The following is a 22348-nucleotide window of genomic DNA, read 5'->3' on the forward strand; positions in this document are numbered from 1 at the left end:
CAAGTCCAACGGGGCATGGAAGATCTTTAAATCCCATAACCCTTACAGGGTGTTAAGTGTCTGTATCAGCAAGCACCCCAGCGTCCTCAGGGTGGCTGCCAACACAGGTTCTTAGATCTGCTTTGTTAAAGGAAAGCAACTCAAAATGGGTTAACAAGCTTACTTTAATCAGTCAAATATGTATCATTTACCTAGTTCAGGGGAAAAAGGTCAGCACCCCAAACTTCAGAGTATACAGACAGAATTATCAAGACAGAGAAACAGATCAAGTAGACAGGTTTCCAAATTGTCCAACCATTACATCCATACCAAATCAACATCTGGGTTTTTCAAAGCTGGGCGGGGAGGGGGGAGGGGCTCTCAACAACAGCTTCCCAGAGTCTCATCTGATCAAATCACAGAACACTTCTCAAAGTGAGCCCCAAAGCAAAGCCTCACATCAGGGATTATATAGCCTTCTTCTGGGTCAGAGAATGTAACCACCGTCTTGACCCACTGCCCAATCACACAGCATCAAGGTGTGGGCATTCCTGAAAACCAAGCCTCCTGCCACAGCCTCCATGTGACCACATTCAGCCTATTAGGAGGCAGAGTATATTTTCAAATCAAGGAAGGTTCTCAGAGTCTCTTAAGGCAATCAAAGAGCTGTCTGAGGCCAGAACCAAACTTGGGTCCTCCCAACTCCAGGGCTGGTATTTTACTCACAAAGATTCTGTTCTAGAATCAACATTCACTTCTTACAAGATTTTGAGTTCCAAATCTTTCTCACTCCTTCCCTTCACCCTTCCCCAAGATGGTATGCCATCTGATATAGGCTGTGCATGTACAATCATATTTGAACATATTTCCACACTAGTCACATGAAAGAAGAATTAGGACGAAAGGGGAAACCTATGAGAAAGGGGAAAAAAAAGATAAAATAGTCTGCTTCGATCTGCTTTCAGACTGTATAGTTCTTTCTCTGGATGTGGATGGCATTTTCCATTGTGAGTCTTTTGGAATTGTCTTAGATTGTTGTATTGCTGAGAAGAGCTAAGTCTATCAAATTTTGTCATCACACAATGTTGCTGTTACTGAAAACACTCCTGCCTTAATGCAAACACTCTGTCTCAATTACAGGAGCTTTTTAAAAGGTTTTATCTCCCCTGTATCATTTCCCAATCCTGTACCCACACCAGTAGAATCCTTCCTATTAACGAGGAAATACAGTTAAGCAAAACAAAAGCAAAAATAGCATACGCTTTGACTGTTTGACAACATATGCCTCATTCCTCGCCTTTCTACCAAGAGAAAAGTATGTTCTAGAATATATTTTCCTGCTGACATGCAGGAGCTTTGTGGCACATGTGTCCTGACCAAGAACTGGCTTGTGGACCAATACTTTGCAATTTTTCTTGCCAAAAGAGAAGGTTTAGCATTGCATTTGCATAATAGAGGAAAGGGTCTGCGTATTTCATGACTTATAATAAATGAGCTCCATCTCTCCAAGTATGCAACTTTTTATCTCTTATTTTGATAGAAATTCATTCGTTTAACAGTTAACTACTGAGTTCTTACTGTGTGCGTAGTGTTATTAGAAAGCTATCTATAGATTCACCACTTCTGAGTTAGAAAGGACCTTAGAGGTATTCTATTCCTCCCTGATTAGTCTGACAAGAATTTACTTCATTAAGTGATCATCTAAGACTTTCTTCGAAGACCTCCAATGAAAGGGAGCTCATTACCTGCCAAGGCAGTCCATTCAACTTTTCATCTATTTGATTCATTACAAAATTCTAGGCTATCTAGGTGTTTTGGAATCCTGACTCTATCAGCATGGTATATTAGCTGTCCCTTCCTATCTTTGTGTAGAATGAATAATTGGTAAGCTGCCGACACAGATCCCTGCCCTTCTTGTTCAGTCGTTTTAGCTGTATACAACCCTTTGTAACCTCTTTTCGGGTTTTCTTGGCAAAGATGCTGAAGTAGTTTGCTATTTCCTTCTCTAGTTTCTTTTACAGATGAGGAAACTAGGACAAACAGAATTAAGTGACTTGCCCGGGGTCACACAGCTAGTAAGTGTCTGAGGCCAGATTTGAACCCAGGAAGAGGAGCCCAGGGTTCTGTCCACTGGGCCACCTAGCTGCTTCTACAGAGCTCAAAAGGTAGTTAAGGAGATAAGACATACACTTGTATAAAGTTTTAAAATGGCACAAAAATAATAACATTATAAAGTGTTCATGTGGGAGATATCATGAGACATAAGTGTCAAAGGAGTGGTTTGCATAATGAGGAATCTGGATTTGGCCAGTACTCAGTAAATGTTTGTTGTGTTGAATTCAATCCCTGTGGACAGAATTGTCAGGGAAGGCTGTGTGTGGAGGAGGAAAGTTTTGCTGGGTGCTGAAGAATAGCTAGGATTGAGATTGAAAGGAAAGGAGGAGAGGAAAGGCATTCTATATGAAGGGGAAAGGCAAAGTAGGGGCATGATGATGAAGGAGAAGGAAGAAGATATGATGTGTGATTTCAGTTACTTGGGAAATTTGCTAGATGAGGAAGCCCCCTCTACCAACGCAGGTCAGGATTCTCACTAGGACTTAAAATCTTGACAGTTGCCTAGAGTACTGAAGTTAGTTAAGTGACTTGCCCAGGGCCACACAGCCAGCAGGTGCCAGAGGCATGTGGCCTGGTGGCAATAGAATTGCCTTTACAGTCAAGGAGACTGGCTCTGTATAATAAAAGTTATATATTAATGTATATTATTATAATAATATTATATTATATTTATATATATAAATATAATATATAATATATTAAAGTTATAAAAAGCAGTCACTTCTTCTACCTGCCCAATAGTCTACCAACGTTAAACACAAAAGAATGATAGCAGGATATGGACCTGTCCCAGGACTGTTTCTATTGGAATTCCACTGATATAAGATGAGAATGAAAGGAATCACAGCAGCTCACTTTTACATGGGGCTTTTAAGTTCTCTTTGCACACTTTTTCTTATTTGATCCTCACAGTTCTGGGAGGTGGGTGCTGTTCTTATCTCTATTTTCCAGATGTGAAACCTGAAGCTTCCCCTAATAAACCGTCAGTTCCTTTCATTTTTGTGTCTGTATCCCAAGAGCCTAGCACAGGGCCTGGTGCTTCACAGATGCTTAATGCTTGCTGAATGAATGAATGATACTCTCAAAGGTTAAGTGACTTGTCCAAGGACATATAGTTAATAAGCATTCTAGATTGGATTCCTTACTCCAAGATCAAGACTCTATCCAAAACACCATGCCACCTCCTTAATTAGATTGAAGACATAAACTGGAGCCCAATTATGGAAGGCCTTCAGTGCTAGGGTCTTTGCCTATGATGAAAAACCTTTGTCAATGGTGAAATCTCCTGCAATACTATAAGCACCCCCTTTCCCATTTGTACCATGAAAGCCTTTGCCTGTTAGGCTAACAAAATATTCCATGTGCTGTCTTGATGTTTTCAGATCAGACAGAGTCACCCTATGAAACAAGTTTCTTGTTCGTTGGTCATTGTTAGCTGAATAATGTTATAAAATGTAAGTGAGCTGTTGTTTGGCAGTAAAAAGAAGACAGTCTTTGTCTTTCAGTTCCAGTAACAATTGGTACTTTTAGCCCTGGTCTCCCTTAGGAAGTGACATCTTTGGATTTTGGGGACGGTGTGGGATTTTTTATGCTTTCTTTGAAGAATTAAGACAAGATTGTGAAGCCTTTTATCAGGAAGAAGATTGTTGGAGAGAGAGAGAGAGAGAGAGAGAGAGAGAGAGAGAGAGAGAGAGAGAGAGAGAGAGAGTGAGTGTGTGTGTATTAACCTATCTTTCTCTTTCTCTTAGGAGGCAGCTGAACTGTCTGCTCTCAAACCACAGCTAGACCAATTGGGCATCCCACTGTATGCTGTGGTCAAAGAAAAAATCGGGTCGGAAGTGGAGGATTTCCAGCCATATTTCAAAGGAAAGATCTTTCTGGATGAAAGGGTACATCTGTTGCAAAACTTATTCCAATACTGTGTGTTCTTTCACATTGCCAAATTAGACTTGGCTCTTTGCTTGGTTGAATTTCTGGTGGTAGCTTGAACGCTGAACTGCCAGGCTTCGACAGACTTGGTCTGAAACTGGCCTTGTAGAAATGGATTATTTGAACAGCACTATATCTCAGTTAGTTAAAGCCAGCCTTGGATTTCTCTATAGATTATAGTGAGTTCCTTTGAAAGCCCAATGGCCTTCCTGCTTGCCATATTCTCTCACGATTATCTTTTTCATGCACCTTGGATAACATAATTAGGGGATTATAGGAACTTTCTTCTTGCTTATTGCTTAAATGCTTCTTGAAATGAAGTTCTGTGAGCCTGACCTATCGCTAAAGCCAAGAAGGGCTAATTTATTCCATGGTGGAATACAATGAAACATTCACAAGGAAGCAGACTTAAGGGGAAGGTGAAAGTGACCCATTCCTCTCCTTTTTGTTCACCTGTCATGACCTGCTTCATGACAAATGATGAGGATAAGGAGGATGATGATGATGGTGATGGTGATGATGGTGAAAGCTTACATTTATATAGCATTTATTAGGTGCCAGGCACTGTGTTCAATCTTCACAAATACTATTTAATTTGATTCTCACAACAACCCTAGGTGCTCTTATCCCCATTTTACAGATGAGGAAAACTGAGGCAGACAGAGATTCATTGATTTTCTCAGGGTCACACAGCAAGTAAGTGTCTGAGGCAGGCAGGATTAGACTCCAGTCATCCCGATTTTGTGTCCAGCCCTCTGTCCACTGTACCACCTAACTCTATCAGGAGAATGTAGGTAGGCTCTGGCAGACCTTCTCAAGCTAGGAAGACTGTCCGAGCAGTAGCCTAGCTAAGAATAGATCATGGGATCATAGATTTAGAGCTGTAAGGAAACTGAAAAGCCAAAAAAAAAAAAAAAACCCAACCCCAAACCTCTCATTTTTATAGATAAGTTTATAAGTTAAGTGACTTGCCCAAGGTCACACAGGTAGTGCAAGAGATAGGTTTAAACCTAGGTCTTCATACTGCAAAACCAACGATCTTCCTGTTGTTTCACTCAGGAGATTAATTTTTCAACCACAGAAACTCTCAAAAATAGTTAACTAAGTCATAGAGATGTTATGAGTAGGGTCCATGGACATGTCCTGTCCTTCCCCCAACCCAATGTCACAAAAACTTCAAAACTCCAAGTATAAGTATTCAGCTAGGATGTGGGCTCAGAGCTATGTGTTCATTCTCCCTAGGTCTTTACCTCATTACTTTTAATGAGAGAACTTGGCTTAATTTGGGGGATTCTGTGTTAGTTTGGGTTATTACACACAAAACTTTCCCATGTGCCAGCAAATAGACATGATGTTTTCCTCTGTAGGACCTAAATACAGCCTTTGTCTTCTGAAGAGGTGAGGGCAGATTGGAGAGAGAGGGGAAGGAACAAAGACATAAAGCATCAATAACTTGGCATCTTTGTCTTTTCTGCAGAAAAAATTTTATGGTCCCCAGAAGCGGAAGATGATGTTTATGGGATTCATTCGTCTGGGTGTTTGGCAGAACTTTTTCCGGGCCAGGAGTAAGGGCTTCTCTGGTAACCTTGAAGGAGAAGGGTTCATCCTTGGAGGTGTTTATGTGATCGGGCCAGGCAAGCAGGTAGAATACGTGTGTGTGTTTGTGTGTGTCTTTGTGTATCTGGGTTTACATGCTGTCTTGTTCATTTTCCTTGAGAATACCCCTGACTGTTTCCTTTTGTCATACTTCCCATTTTCTCTGAGCTTAGAAGTCACATCTACCATGCCATTTTCTGGGAAAGACAAGCCAGGAATCCTCCCCAACTCCCCAGGATCATAGTAACCCCTAATATTCACAGAGCGCTCAAAGGTTCACAAAGAGCTTGATATGTCTAGCATAGCAGTTTGGCTGAGGCTGCAGGATAAAGGCCCTGTCCTTTACCTGTCATCTCTGTTCATCTCGATTTGGCTCTAATGGGGAACTGGCCATCTCTGTGAGAGACTGGGCTCCCCCTTCTCACACTCATTAGCTCATCATCCCTGCCCCAGTTACTCCAGAAACCATTCTATTTTGGATTCTAGTCTAGGATTTTCCTCGAAAGATGAATAATTTAAAAAGGTATGTGTTGTACAAATGTGAATCAAGTATGGGACAGGTACTTTATTCCTAACAGAGAGATGAGGTCATAGCATGAATGCATCAGCACAGCAATTTAAACAGGATACTTAAAGTTCAGCTCAGAACCAGGCTACAATCTGACGGGAGGCTGGTAACAAGTCTCAATAAGACTTAATGCAGTCTGGCAGTTCTGCTAATTTGCCATTTCACCTTTCATTTCTGCCCTGGGAACTGTCCACTCAGATAGCTAGCCTTGATCTTCTTTATGCTGGCTTCTCTCTGATGCCAGCTCTTCTCTTGGCACCCACCAACTTCATTCACTGCATAGGCACTCTCTCCTATCAGCAGTCGAGCTGCCCAACACAGTCACCTCCCCTGTCGTCAGTCATGCCAGCTCTATGCGTGCCCCTGCTGTCACCTTCCCTGACATTGCAGGCCTTTTTGGGTTCTCAGGGCCCTGAACCAAAGTGAAGAAGGCACCAAAAGGGAAATGGCCCCATCTGAGGCACCAGCTTGTGACTAGGTTAGGGGTTTGGGGGAAGGGACCCTGCAGATAGTCTAGAAAGCCATCATCATGCTTTGAAGACAGAAGGAAGAGAGAAATTGAGAGGTGAGAGGCTCATTTAGTATAATCATATAGTTCTAACTCAATAGCCAATCAGGGGATACAACCTAGCAAACAAAAGCTGGTCCCCAAGTTGGTCAAGCAGAATGGCTGCTGCTTATGCTGGGGGGGAGGAGGGCAACACCCATATGGTACCTGCTATGAGAGCATCCTGATTAGATCTTCCCAATAGTGCTGAGAGATTGGTTGGATAAGTATTAGCATATGATTATTTCTCCCATATTTGTTCAGTCGTTTCAGTTGTGTCTGACTCTTCATGACCCCATTTGGGGTTATCTTGGCAAAGATACTGGAGTGGTTTGCCATTTCCTTCTCTGCCTCATTTTGCAGGTGAGGAAACTGACGCAAACAGGGTTAAGTGACTTGCCCAGGATCACGCAGCTAGGAAGTGTCTGGGGGCAGATTTGAAAACCAGGAAAAGGAGTCTTACTGACTTGTCTCTATCCATTGTACCACCTAGCTGCCCCATGTTACAGATGAGGAAATGTGACTAGTATAATCACAGAGGGCAGAAGCCACAAAGGTGGTATTTGAACCCAGATCTCTTCTAGACTCCAAGTCCAGGACTTTATACCCTATTGCACCCATCCCATATTCCCTTATAACAAGAGAAACTTTCGTTTGGGTGACATTTCTTCAGCCACTGAAAGTCTTGGACTCTAAAAACAAAGCAATACATTTCCCTTGTGCCAGATGATGCATTTATCTCCCTTAAAGACTGGTCTTAAGAAAGATCAAGTTTGTTCCTAACTCTCCCTTATTTCTGCTGGGGAGCTATTAAGATCTAGCTATCTCTGCATCAATGTCTACAGTAGTAATAGTAGTAGCAGCAGTAGTAAGTAGTAGTAGTAGTAGTGGTAGTGGTAGTAGTAGTGGTGGTAGTGGTGGTGGTAGTAGTGGTGGTAGTGGTAGTAGTGGTAGTGGTGGTGGTGGTGGTGGTGGTGGTGGTGGTGGTGGTGGTGGTGGTGGTGGTAGTGGTAGTAGTAGTAGTAGGAGTAGTAATAGTAGTAGCAGCAGCAGCAGCAATAATTTGAATGTACATGCTCTCAAGGCAGCTAGGTGGCTCCAAGGATAAAGTACAGGGCCTGAAGGTAGGAAGGCTCATCTTCCTGAGTTCAGATCTGGTCTCAGACACTTACTAGCTGTGTGACCTTGGGCAAGTCACATAACCTTATTTGCCTCGGTTTCCTCATCCATCCAATGAGCTGGAGAAGGAAAAAGCAAACTGGTCCAAGAAAACCCCAAAAGGGACCACGAAGAGCAGAACAGGACTGAAATGACTCAACTACTGCCAAGAAAAGGAGCTGCCGCAGCAAGAGCCCCCATATAGATGTTGTGGAGTGTACAGAGTGCTTTTCTCACAATTGTCCCGTCTGGGAGGTATTAAAAATATCACCTCCATTCACAAACACCTGCTCATTGGGTTGTTTGTCTGGAGGCTCACCTAGGCTAGAAATGCAGATGGATTGGCATGGAAGCGTGGAACTCCACGTCCAATCTGTGCCAGTTCCCCCTCCTTAGACAGCCTGGCATTCCCCACCCCACGACATCCCCCTACTCCTGGCGTCTCACCGTGTTAGTGTCAGACAGCTCAGTCACCCAACTGACTTGAGCCCCACTGCAGCTCAGAGTGAGCTCATAATTCCCCAGCCTCAGCCTCCCTAGTAGAAGGGATTATAGGCATGCACTACCACACCTGGTTTCTCTGCCCCACCCTTACCCCCTTCTTTTATAGAAGAAAAAACTTAAGGTCAGTCACAATGGTAGTGAACAAATGAATGAATGAATGATAGAGCATTTATTAATTTATCAGGATTATACTATGCTGCCCCTCAATTATTTTGTGACTTATTTTAATGTTATGTAAAGGATCTAAGAGCCCCAAACTCCATACCTTATGGACTTTCAAGTGTTCCTTTATACTCTGCCCTCACCCCTTCTACGCCAACCTCTGCCACTGTCTTTCCCTAAAGCTACCAGTAGGATTCCAGGCTTAGTGACCAGGAATTAAACCTTCAGAGTAGCCCCCTTCTCTCTTTGCTTTTACCTGCATAGCTAGTTAGTTCAGCTTTACCCAAGGATGAACTGATCATTTCTCTAAATTAGTAATACTTTTAATCAGAACTTCCAGGATTAATAATTAAATAGCATCCCAAATCCTTCCTTCTGGAGGTGATAATTTTGACCCTGACTGTTGTTTTTTCTTACTTGACTTCCTCAAAGCCTCCTTACTCTTCAATCCAACTTGGCAAAGTTTCATTAAACACTTGTTATGTGGAAGGCTCTTTGCTAGGGAATGAAGATACAAAGGACCAAAATGAAATTATCTCTGCCTTTGAAGGTACTTAATTCTTCCAAGGGACATAATGTGTACCCTGACAGATAAATAGAGAATATAGACAGAGTCATCTTAAGAAGAGAGCGCTAACCATGGGGGAACAGGAAAAACTTTGTATAGACTGTAGTACTTGGTTTTAAAGGAAGCTGGGGGTTTCTCCAAGGCAGAGGTGAAGAGAGAGGGAATTCCAGGCACCAGACAACCACCTGTTCAGACTCTGAGAGGAAACATCAAGCAGGCCTATTTGTGTGGAGTGATGAGTGTGTTGATAGAAATAACCTGGAATAAGACTAAAAAGGTGGGTGGGGAGTCAGAGAGTCAGAGGGGACATTTGAAAGCCAGACTGATTTTTATTTTCAATGCATCATCCTGGAAGCCATAGGGAGCTGACCAGATCTGTATTCTAGAAATATCAATTTGGCCAGTTAATTGATCTTACTGAGCACCAGTAAGCCTTTGGGCAGTATAGCCTGTTGGAAAGATCATAGGAAACCCCACTTTCAATCCCGTTCTTCCCAACTAATTAGTTGTGAACTTTTCCGCAAATCACTCCACCTTTGTGTAGGTAATTTTTCTAATTTGTCAGGTCAGATAATACCATTTTCATTACCTCATGTGGTTCTAGTGAAAATAATCTGAAATGATTGCTCTGAAAACTCAAAAGTGCTGTATGCATTCTTTTAATTGTTTCCCTTTTCAATGTTTTAAATAGATGAGACTAAAGGGAAAATCACTTGCTAGGTTTTTTTCATTGATGATAAAAAATAAATGAGGCATTCCTCATGAGAAAAGGGTCATTAACAATAATAGCCAAGATTTATATACCATTTTACACCTGTTATGTTATATTCAGAAAACTGTTGGAGGTAGGCACTATTATTCCCATTTTACAGATAAAAGAACTGAGGCTGGGGAGTTCAGCGACTTGCCCAGGGTTGCCCAGCTAATGTCTGAAGATAGGATACTGAGTTCTTCCCCACTACTGGTCCAATACTATCCATTATGCCACCTCCCTGCCTCTAAGGCTAGCAAGGAGGCTGACCTGAGTGCTAATTCTGTATCTGCTACTAACTTACTCTCTTATTTAACTCTTCCTGGGAATGATGGACCTAGATAGATTTCTAAGATTCCTTGCTTCTCCAAAGTTTTAAGATGCTGTTCTCCTCCACCCCTTATTGGCAGTCCCTTGGGCCAAGGTTTGGCCAACATGCTAGATTTTGCCTCCTGATGACTCCCTGGGTACTCATTCCTATAAGGAAGGTTCAGCTGCAAAAGATCCTGGGTGGCACACCCACCTCCATCCCTGGGGGTTGTGTTATTCACAGCAGAGACTGCTGTTTTCTCTCCCTCTCTCACAAAGCCATGTTGCTAAGAATTTTGTTTGACTCTGTTCTTACAAAGATCCCCACCCTGTATCCTTAGAGATGGAGGCTTGATGTTGAATTGGCTCTGCTGGCAGACACCCAAATGCTGCCTTCAGATTTCTTAGCAATAATTACAGTATTTACAAATCCCTTTGAATTTACAAAGTACTTTCTTTCCAATAATCATGCATTGTCATTATTGTCCCATCCTGCAGATGAGGAAATGGTCTTAGGGAGATGATATAACTTCCAAGGTCACACAAATAGTAATTACTAATTCCACCACTACCATCACCACCGTCACCACCACCACTACTACTACTACTACTACTACTACTACTACTACTACTACTACTACCACTACCACTACCACTGGCATTTATATAGCAATTTAAGATTTGCAATGCACTTTATAAAAATCTCATTTTATCTTCACAGCAATTCTGGGAAGTAAGTGCTATTTATTATTACCCTCATTTTACAGATGGGCATTTTTACAGATATGTGACCTGCCCAAGGTCACACAGCTAAGTAGATATCTGAAACTGGATTTTAACTCAGGTCTTCTTGTCTCTGAGTCCAGCACTCCATGCACTGTGATGCCACCTAGAGTGTCAGTATTGCTGTTATGGCATTTAGAGAGTCTTACGGACATTCAACAAGTATTTATTGACAATATATTTTCTCTCCTTTCCCTTTGATATGTGAGCTTATTTTCACTGTTCCTTTCTAATATCCTTTGGGCAGTGCAGCCAGCTCGCTTCTTTCCTGAAGGGTAAAGGTACTGATTCTGCTTTTTGCTCTGACTCCTGTTCACTTTTTCAGGAGGGCCTCTCACGAAAGGAGGTGGCGCTCAGAGAAAGTTGATTTCTTAATCGTCAAAGTCATGATCAGACAGGCAGTTGTCTCTTTACAAAATTATGGGAAAGGTAATCCCATCTTGTTTTGTTCTCTTTTTGTATCTATCCCTTTAAGGTATTTACTTTGAAAAAATAGAAAGTTTTTCAGTTGCTATCAAGGCAACAATTTTCAAAATTAGGTTTCTAGGGGTGATTTATAGAACTCCATAGACATTCCACCTTCTTATTCTTTTTTTTTTACAGCAAACATTTGATATCCAAGCTACTTTTCCCACAGCCTGCTTTTCCTGTCTTATTTGCCTATTTATTCTCTTTCCTTCAGTACCATGGACAACTTAAGATATTTTCATCAAATACCTTTAAATAAATAGAAAAGGGTTTTTAATAAAAAAAAAGAATCTCTAAAAATCCTTTTGGCCTAGTATCTATACTCTCTCCCCTACTTCTATTTTTTTAAGTGTTAGTGATACTTTTGGGTTTTACATTAATTTCCTGATCGCCTCCTCTGCTTTATTGAACCCTCTATTGTAACAAAGAAAAATAAACAAAATCAATATATACAACAATTGTAACAACATATGCAATATTTGGTTTTTAACATTATTCGGATAGTCATTCAACAAAAATATATTACATACCTACCATGTTCTAGGTGCTGAAAAGAAGGGAAGAGTGTGTCATTGTCCAGCAGTCTGTTAATTGCCAAACTTAGTGGCTTTTTCTCAGTCCTCATCCTCCTTGACCTGTCTGCAGCATTTGACAGCTGATCACCCTCTCCTAGATGCACTCCTCTCTGGATTTTCAGGATACAGTCATTTCCAGTTCTCCTTCTACCCTCCTACCTATATTTCCCTCTTTTTCTTTTTTTGGATCATCCTTATGACTCCTAACCATTGGTGCTCCCCAGACCTCTGTCCCAGACCTTTTTCTCTCTTTATATTCCCTCAGATAGCTCATCAGTTCCACAAGTTTAATTATCCTCTCTGTGAAAATGACTCGCAGACCTATATATCCAGCCCCAGTTTCTCCCCTGATTTTCCCACTCCCTATCACACACTTCCTATTGGACATTTCAGACTAGGTAGCCCCAAACACCTGAAACTCAGCCTGTCTAAAACAGAATCCATTGACTTTCCTCCCAAAGCCCCCTCTCTTTTAAATGTCCCTATTTTTGTCAAAATCACCATCTTTCCTACAATCTCTTAGGTTTATAACCTCAGTCCTTCATTCTCCTGCATTCCACATATTGGGACAGTTGCCAAGTCTTTCCATTTCAAATACTATGTAATCGCTCACATCTGAGCCTATCTCTCTACTCATGTTGCTCCCACCTTTGTCGAGGTTCTCATCCCCTCTCACCTGGACTATTAAAATATATAGCATAGGGGTGGCTAGGTGGCGTAGTGAATGGAGCACCAGCCCTGAAGTCAGGAGGACCTGAGTTCAAATCCGGCCTCAGACACTTGACACACTAGCCGTGTGACTTTGGGCAAGTCACTTAACCCCAATTGCACTCCAAAAAGCAAAAAAAAAAAATTTTATAGCACTTAGTCTCCCTACTTCAGTTCTCTCCCACCCAGCCCATCCACTCTTACGGTTGCCTAAATGACTATTTTAAAGGGCAGGTCTGACCATGTACACTTCCCTACTCAATAAACTCTCTTCTGCTTCTAGGATCAAATATAAACTCTTTTGTTGGCTTTTTGGAGCCTTTCATAATCTGGCTCTAACCTGTCTTTAACATCATTATACATTACTCTGGTTCCCATATTCTACAGTCCAGTCAAATTGGTTTTCTTTTTTTCCCCTTTTTTTGTAGTAAATTTTTAATATTTCATTTTTTCACAATTACATTCAAGTTGGCTTTCCATCTATTCTTCACACAGAGAAATAGATCCCCTGTCTTTGTGCCCTTGCATTGACCTTTTCTCATACTAAATGCTCTCCCTTCTCACCTCCATCTCATAGACTACCTCTCTTCCTTCTAGATAAAGCTCAAGTACCACCTTCTACACAAAGGCCTTCATGATGCCCTTAATCACTGGTGCCTCCCTCCATTTAACTGCCTTGTATTTATTGTGCATTTATTCTATATGAACATATATATGTATACACACATGTGTATGTGCATATATGTACATATGTGTGTATATTATCTCCTCTTAAGGAATACAAGCTCCTTTAGAATAGGGGCTCCCCAGTCCCAAAGGACTCATGATGAAATAATTCTATCCACCTCCAGAAAGAGAGCTGATGGACTCAGAGTACAGATTAAAGTACATTTTCTCCTATTTCTTGATTTTTTTTTCTTGGAACATGGCCCATGTGGAAATTTGTTTTGCATGTCTATACATATTTGTGATAGATTTTATTTTTCTTTCCTTTTCAATGGGTGGGGAAAGGAAGGGGGAAAGAATTTGGAATGGAAATTTAATTGAAATTGAAATTTTAAAAATAGAGAAGGGAGTGTTTCTTTTTTTTTTTGTAATTGTATCCCCAACACTTTTCGTAGTGCCTGAGATTAAGATTTGACATTACAACTTCAATCAGTTTGATTTAATTTGAGAATTGCTTTCCTTAACTATAGTGATTTTGGGTATTATACTCATTCTGCTTGACTTTAAATCTGTTCATGCAAATCTTCCCGTTTCTCTGAATGTCCCATAGCCATCATTTCTTAGCATAGAAGTCCCATTAAGGACTTCCTTCTATGTATCTGCATTATATATTTCTTCTAGGGGTTAAACCCCACCTCATCTTTCTTGGATTCTGGATTTTTATTTTGACTGAACAATTATAACTCAAAATGAAATCAACTTATTTTTCCCATTCCATTCATATTTTGAAATTTGTTCACCCATCTTCCACTCAATAGACTTACACTTTGAGGCCAGTTTTTTACTACTGTGAAAAGTGCTGCAGTGAATATTTTTGTTGTGTCTGAGGCCTTTCTTTCTGCCTTTGATCTCCTTTAGGGCATGATCCTGGTAGTGCCAGAATTTGTCCTTTGAAGCTTGGATTCAAATCAGAGGTCACATTTGAGGACCTAGAAGGCCATGTGTATCCCTGATGCCCCCTTCTTGCCTCTGCACTTCCCCTTCCCCACCTCCATCTGTAGGAAGGAAGAACTAACCCTGTCTCACTTTCTTGTCAGGGAATTCTCCTAGAGCACCGAGAGAAAGAGTTTGGAGATAAAGTTGACCCTTCCTCTGTTCTGGAAGCTGCCAAAAAGATAATGCCCCACACTTCAGCCTCAGAGGAAAATGATCAGATGTAATGACTGACCTCGGGAAAACCTAGGAAGATGAGACCGTGATTATGTGACATCAGCTTCACCAGTCCCAGGGAGAACTCCCTTATTTATCTACATATGCATTAAGTATTTCTCCTAGGGATTAAACCCCATCTGGCCTCATTCTTGGATTCTGGGATTTTTATTTTGGCTGAACAATTAGGATTCAAAACAAGATCAATTTTTTTCTTTTTCTCTTGTCTTCTTTCTTTCTCTCTCCCTCTTTCTTTTTTCCTGCCCTAAGCAGGTCAGTCAGTGTTTTTTTCACCAAGGACTGAGAGAAATGTGAGGTTTGGCCTTCTGGGCTATTCATCACAGCTCACCTCACTCACATTTGTAGCACCTTGGAGATTTGCAAAGTGATTCTCTCTCAATCCCCCGATGAAGCAAGCTGTGTAAGGAGCTGACATAGGAGAAGAAAGATGGGGAGGTTAAGTGACTTGCCCTGGATCCAATAGCCCTAAAAAGAGTCAGGATAGAATGAAAAAAGCATTGATTTCAACCTCCAGAGTCCTTGGTTTGAATCCTGACCCTGACATCCCTTAGCTCTTTGGCAAGCCGCTTAACCTCTATGAGACTTAGTTCCCTCATTTGTTTATGATATTTCGTGAGGATAATAATAGACATGGTAGGGGTGGCCAGGTGGCTCAGTGAGTAAGAGCACCGGCCCCAGAGTCAGGATGACCTGGGATCGAATCCGGGCTCTGATACTTAGCACCACACCCAGAAATAACTGGCCGTGTAAACTTGAGTAAGTTACTTAACCCCTATTGCTTTAAAAAAAATAATAATAATAGACATGGCATAATGACTAGAGTGCTGCATTATTAACAAAGATCTTGTTCAGATCTTGCCTCTGATACTATCTGTGTGATAACACATAAGTAACAACCCCTCTGAGCCTCAGTTTCCACATCTATTAGAAGGAGATAATGATGCCTTTAGTGACAGACAGCTTGGCATCATGGATAAAAAGATGGCCTTAGAGTCAGGAATGAATGAGTGGATAGATGAATGAATAAATGAATGCATTTATTTGGAGCTCACTATGTTCTAAGTAGGGCAAATAAAAAGAGAAAAAGTGAGATAATCGTTGCTCTCCAGGAAATAAATGCACTTAAGAAAGTATGACTGGAGGGCCTAAGATTTAAGCTGAGGGTTGGATGGCTAGACTAAGGAGTCTCCTGGTTATAACAGTGGGTCAGATGATAGGGTTGGGGGTCTGCAGGGAGTAGCAGCAGGAAAACCTGGATTCTAGAAGTACTTCTAGCACCCACTGCCTGTGGGACTCTGGGAAGTCACTTAACTTTTTAGTGCCCCCAAGCAACTCTTTACTATCATATATTGTCAAGAATGGATAAATCTCCATTTGGGGAGATGGCTCCTCACCAGGAGCCCTCTACTCCAATGAAATCAGGAATCCCGTTAAGAAAACCCAAACCCTCTAGTACCAACTTCATAGGAGAAAATGCATGTGAGGTGCTCTGGAGACTAAAGCTCCATGTATGAATATCAGCTGTTCTCATTACCTATTCTGCAGGTTTGTTGCCTTGTAAACCTTTAAGCTCTATTTAAGTGTGAATTACTGTTCATTGGAACTGGGACTTGAACCCAGGTCCTCTGATAAGAAATCCAGTTCTCTTTCCACTCTGCTATGTTGCCTCTCTGACATATATAATTTTTGGAGTGATATTCTTGGATAGAATTCACGTGGAAGATTTTTCCTGGCCTTTTTTTAACTCCTTTGGCTACCATGAGAGCTTGGTGTACTTCACCTTAAGACTGGAGAGGTTGGGGTTTTTACTTGTGTGTGTGTGGTGTATTGTGAGTTCCCCAGGGATGGACTATGTCTGTCCATACAAGGATCAGCCTAGCCAAGTTTGAAAGAGCCTGTGAAACAGCCTGCTACATTGCAGAGAAAATGCAACCTGCACTGATGAAATAATGAATCTTTGTGTATGAATGTGTTATGACTTTATAAAAAAAAAACAGAAATATCCCTCTGGATATGATGGAACAGATGTGTACCTGCAAAACTGGCTCTTTCCCACTAAGTCTTCTGATACCATTAATTTTTAATGTATCATTAGAAGTTTGTCCTACTGGAAAATATTTTGGTACCCAGCTATAATAAAATCATGCTTAAGAAAACAGTAGGTTTTGTGTATCTTTGAAAAGTAAGATTTCTCTTAAAACATTAAGAATAGAAAAAAAAAGTGTGTTGACTCCCCAAGAAGTCACTATCAAAATTGTTAAAAGTGAAAATAATACTGTGTTGATCAGACGCTTCAACAATCCATTGAAGGAAAAGACCTCACCCAGGTCTAATCTTAATGTGTGATAATTTAATTCCTTGAACCTGCACCTTATCCATCAAACTGTGTGGTGAATAACAGCAACATTTGACACAATGCTAGCACACAGTAGATGTTTAATAAAGGCTTCTAGATTTGACCTGCCCTAATGACCTCAATTCAATATAACTGAACAAATATTTATTGAGCACCAACTCTGCACGTTCATTGTGCTGAGTGGGATAGGTTGACGTCATAGTGAGTAAAACACAGCTTTTGTCCTCAAGGTGTTTATTGTTTAGGAAGAGATTAAGAGAAGTGTTCAGCTAGCTATGAAATAAGGTTGTGTGATAAGAATTACAAAATCCCCCAGCAGTTAAGAGGAGGGAAATCTTTGGATCCTAGATTTAGAGCTGGAAATCTCTGAAGCATTCAAGTGCACCCCTATCATTTGATAAAGAAACTGGGGGTCAGAGAAGTGATTCACCCAAGGCCACAGGTGATGAGTAAAAGAGACAGGATTTGAATATTCATAGGTCCTCTTTCCACTCTACCAGGCCACAAAGATCCAGAAAGGCTTAATGGGAGGAAAAGGCATTTCTAGAATTAGTCTCAGAATGGGAACGGACTTTGGCCTAATCTATTCCTGTGCCTGATGTATGAATCATTTCTATACCTTCCCCAACAAGCCATTGTCCAGCTTTTTAGTTAAACATCTCTAGTGATAGGGAATTCTTTGCTTCCTAAAGCATCCCATTCCATTTTTAGACCATTCTGTTGGTTAGAAGGGCTTTCTCTATGAAGCTGAAAACTATCTCCCTGTAACTCCCACCTGTTAGACCTGGTTTTTCATTCTGGAACTTCTTAGAACAAGTTTAGACTCTCTTCTGAAGAATAATTTTTCAGGTATTTGAAGAGAGTGATAGTAGCTTCCCTCAATTTTCTCCAAGATAATCATCTCAGTTCCTCATATGACAGGATTGTAAGTCCCTTCTCTATTATGATTGCCCTTCTTTAAACCATAATCCAATTTGTCAGTTCCCCATCTATAATGTGGTTGTGGCAGTTGTTTCCAATCACATCCAACTCTTTGTGATCCCATTTGCATGATTTTTTTGCTAAAGATACTGGAGTCTTTTGCCATTTCCTTCTCCAGCTCATTTTACAGATAAGGAAAGTAAGGCAAATTGGATTAAATGATTTGCCCAGGGTGACATAACTAGTAAGTGTCTGAAACCAAATTGAATAAAGGTCTTCCAGACTCCAAGTCTGATGCCCTATCCATTGCGCCACCTAGCGGCTCAACTAAAATGTGGTATTCAGGACTAAATGTAATGTTAGTAGTGCAAAAGAAAGTGAACCTGTTCTCTCATTTTTTATCTATTTTAATCACTGTTTTCAAATACCTAAAAAATGATTGATTGAGCTATCAGTTAACTAAGCCCTTTAAGTCTTTTGGGTCATAATATATATTTTCATTAAAGGATAGGTAATGTTTCAACAGTCATGAAAGGACAGGCATTTACAGAAAGATTGGTTGGGGTCATATTGTAGAGGGCCTTGAATGGCAGGCTGAGGATCTGGGCAGGTAATAAAATCTGTTGAAGTAGATTTGAGCAGGAAGGGATGCAGTAAAAGTAGTGCTTTAGAATGATTAACATGGAAATGGTGCATAAAATATATCAGAAAAGGACAAGATTAGCAGTGGGCAGAACAGTTAGATTACTGAAATAGTATAGGTCAAGTCTCAACTGTCTTGCTTCCTTATAATTATATCTGCAGCACTTAACACAATGACTTGCACAGAGAAAGTGCTTAATAAATGCTCTCTCTCCCTCTCTCTCTGTGTCTCTCATGTAATAATAGTTTGAACTTAGACAGTGGCAGTAGGAATAGAAAGGAGGAGACTTCCAAGATATTTAGGAGATTATAGAACTTGGCCACTGGTCAACTTTACAATGTGCTCAAAATATGGAGAGAGGAGAAATAAAATAGAGAAAAGTTAAAGATCATGGCATAGGAGAGAGGACTAGACTTGTATTCTGAAGACCAGGGTTCAAATACTCAGCCATTAATATTAGATTATGACCATTGACAATCCATTTCAATGCAATAAATATTATGTACCTAGTGCATGCAAGGCATGACAGTTTCTGTTCTCAATGAGTTTATATTCTACTGGGGGTGTACTTTGATTCCCCACTTGAGAGAATAGCCTGAGGCCATTTTCCTGGTATTCTTTTCAAAATCCTTAGAAAGATTCTTCTCTTATCCTACAAATATTACTCCTCCCTTGAATTTTGCTTTCCTTCCTAAAACTAACCATGTCAGGCAAATGGGGGCAAAAAAGAGATGAGGAAACTGGGACTCAAGAAATTAAGTGATTTGACTATGGTCACATAGCTATTAAGCATAAGGAGGGGGATTAGAACCCAGATCAAACTGAAGTTTAACAGTTTATTCAATATGTCACATTACTCACCTTGAAGAGTGCTGAATTTGGACCTTGCTTCAAATTCCAGCCCAACCACTCACTATTGGGTGACCTTGGATAAGTCACTCAGACTCTTTAGTCTTTTATTTCTTCATCTCTAAAATGAGGGAACTAGACCAGATAATCTGTAAATCCCCTTCCAGCCCTAAATCTCATGATTCCATGACTAAGCTTTCCAGCCTGAACAAAAAAAAATATTAAAAGAAATAAGGAAAGCTGAATAAGTTCTTTGGAGTGATATGGAAGAAAATGGGAGATAAGTAGTAACCATAAGAATCAAATTAATTCAGAGAAGAATTTGAAAAAATGTACTTTCTTCTTTAAAGTGATAGAAAATTAGGGCTGTGGAGCATTGGATATAGTGTCAAACTTGGTCGATGGCCTGATTAGTTTCACTAAATTTCTTTCTACTTCCCTTTCTTTCCTATTTTATGGAATGGCATGATGGAGGTAAAGGAGTAAAAGATATGGTAGAACTTTTTACTGCAATGCTTCTCATAATGTCTGGTCTCCATGTTTTCTGGGGCTCCTTAATCTATGCATAAGAATATGGTTTTGCTTCTTAGAAATTTATAAGTGCAAGCACTGTTTCCTAACTCTAGAGAAATGAGAATGAATCCATGTGCTTCCTAAAGAGCATATACATGTATACACATGCCTTAAGTAAAGTCTTGTTAGGATATTTGCTTTTGGAGGAGGGATGGTTATTTCCCCCACCCCCGTGGGGTCTGAGTTAGAATTTCATATTTAATATTCAAAAGAGAGGGGAAGAGGGAAACCCAGCATCTCTAGAAGACTTTTGATTCCTCACTTGGGAGAATAGCCCAAGGCCATTCTCCTAGTATTCTTTCTAAACTCCCTAGAAAGATTCTTCTCTTATCCTGTGAATGTTACTCATCCCTTGAATTTTGCTTTCATTCCTAAAACCAGGAAGTTCTCTCTTTTCCCAATAATCAAATGATAGATTTTGTCTGGGCTAAGAAGGCCCCATTGCATCTGGCCTCATAGACAGGACCCTCCATGTTGCCTTTGTTAGCTAACCCAGAACGAAATTAAGGAATATTCAGATCTCAAGCTCTCATTCTCTTCAATTATTGCATTCAAAGATTCCAATTGTGGATCAGGAAGCAGTGATAGCAGATAACACCCTGTTCCCCACCAATCACAATCCTGGAACCAATGGAAAGGAGGGAACATTTCTCACATCAGACATGGAGCTTTCCTTATACAAAAAAGGAAAGCTGAAGCTGGGAAGCCATCTTAGAGGAAGCGATCCACCATTCCAAATTGAATAACTCAAATATCATCTCCTCAGTGCGAATGCAGATTTGGAAGCCTCTAGTATCCTACCCCTATCTCCAGACAACTGCAAAGAATAGGCTTTCATACACTTCTTTTGGATGCAGAAGTCTTGTTTATAGGCTTCCTTTTTCCTTCCTTATTTGTGGAGGCAATCCTTAAATTCACATAATCCCTTATTTGGAGTTGGAGAAACAAATAAACTCTCCTCCTTACTGTAAAACTCTCCCCCAAGGCTCCTTCATTCCAATTTCTGCAGTGAGTGGCCCTAATTTAGGGAAATATACTTGGAAATAAGAGTAATAGAAAAGCAAAAGAGATCAATAAAAATGATAAATTTCCTAAAAGAACAAAATTAGCTTTGCAAATAGAAATACTTTGTAAACTAAAAATGCTACAGAAAATTAAGGGATTATTGCTACTGTGAATGTCCTGGAGAGACGCAGAGATAGGAAGACATGGCCTTAAGTCTTCTCTTTGGCACATGCTGGGTGTGTGACCATGAGAGGGCTACTTTACTGTGACTCTAATAACTCTCTAAAACTGTCCATTGACAGCAAGATGACTGCCTGCATTGGTGGAGAGAATTCCCTCTTCTGGGAGTTTCTTTTAACCAATATAATCATAGGTCCAGTCCCTCTCCTGCCACATGTATTTTTTCCCACTGTAGAGGCAGCCTTCTCTGTGGCTTTAACAATTGAGCTAAATTTTCCATGAGCATCAAACCATTATCTCATTTCAAAATTTATGCAGAAGTTTTTTCCATTTGTTTTTTTTTCTTTCCTTGTTAAAAAAATCTTTGCCTCTTTTTCTATCAGTTGAATTTCCCTGTTTCTTCTGTCTAGACAGATAGTGGAACCGTGCAGAACAAGTTTAACCCTTGTTCCAAATGACAGATTTTTGAATAATTGAAGATTTTGATTACATTCAAGTGTTTTTTCCTTCATTGGGAAATCTGGACCCTATTTTTGCTTGAATAGCTGACATATATATATATATATATATATAGTACATACTATATGCCTTGCTCTGTGCTAAGTGTTTTACAATTACCATCTCATTTGGTCTTTACTACAAGTCTGGGAGATAGGTACTGTTATCATCTCCTCTTTACAGATGAGGAAACTGAAGCAAACAGGGTGTGACTTGCCTAGTGCTGCGCTGGAATGTGGCCTAAGGTGGCCTGGGGGTCACAGGTTCCCCACCCCTGGCTCAGTGTCACACAGCTTTAAGTATCTGAGGCCACATTTGAAATAAGGTCTTCCAGACTCCAGGTCCCATTATCTATCCACGGTGCCACCTAGCTGCCCCATGAATAAAGAATAAAGAAATTACTTTACTTCTGACTGGGATCAGAGAACCAGTGCCATAGACTGATAATCAAAAGGAGTGCACTGTCTTTCCCAGTGTCTCCCTTCCCTTGCTTATTTCAAAGGATCATCACTCTAGAGCCAGAAGGGAAGGACCTCAGAGGTCATTTATTCCAACCCATTCATTTTATAGATAAGTACACTGAGTCCCAGAAAAGTTAAGCAGTTTGCCTATGATTGGAACTGGAGCTCAGGAGAGATGAAGGTGATAGATGAATGGATGGATGGATGGATGGATGGATGGATGGATGGATGGATGGATGGATGGAT

The 22348-nt window shown here is 40.5% G+C and overlaps 1 protein-coding gene across 3 annotated transcripts in view; it reads left to right on the forward strand.

The window, feature by feature from the left end:
- The window catches only part of PRXL2A (peroxiredoxin like 2A), a 67292-nt gene that overhangs the window by 41640 nt on the left and 3304 nt on the right, over nucleotides 1–22348 (forward strand). For 2 of the 3 annotated variants that reach the window (XM_069068385.1, XM_069068386.1), the window contains exons 4-6: nucleotides 3843–3983; nucleotides 5501–5665; nucleotides 14484–16772. In XM_069068385.1, coding sequence (XP_068924486.1) covers nucleotides 3843–3983; nucleotides 5501–5665; nucleotides 14484–14606 — 429 coding nt within the window. In that variant the 3' untranslated portion in view covers nucleotides 14607–16772. Of the gene's footprint in view, nucleotides 1–3842; nucleotides 3984–5500; nucleotides 5666–14483; nucleotides 16773–22348 lie in introns of those variants that run through there. The other variant, XM_069068384.1, reaches the window with a different exon arrangement.

This window comes from Petaurus breviceps, unplaced genomic scaffold (genome assembly GCF_028583685.1).
Source record: "Petaurus breviceps papuanus isolate PSGF00001 unplaced genomic scaffold, PetGlider_PUasm1.0 90762, whole genome shotgun sequence".
Taxonomy (NCBI): domain Eukaryota; kingdom Metazoa; phylum Chordata; class Mammalia; order Diprotodontia; family Petauridae; genus Petaurus; species Petaurus breviceps.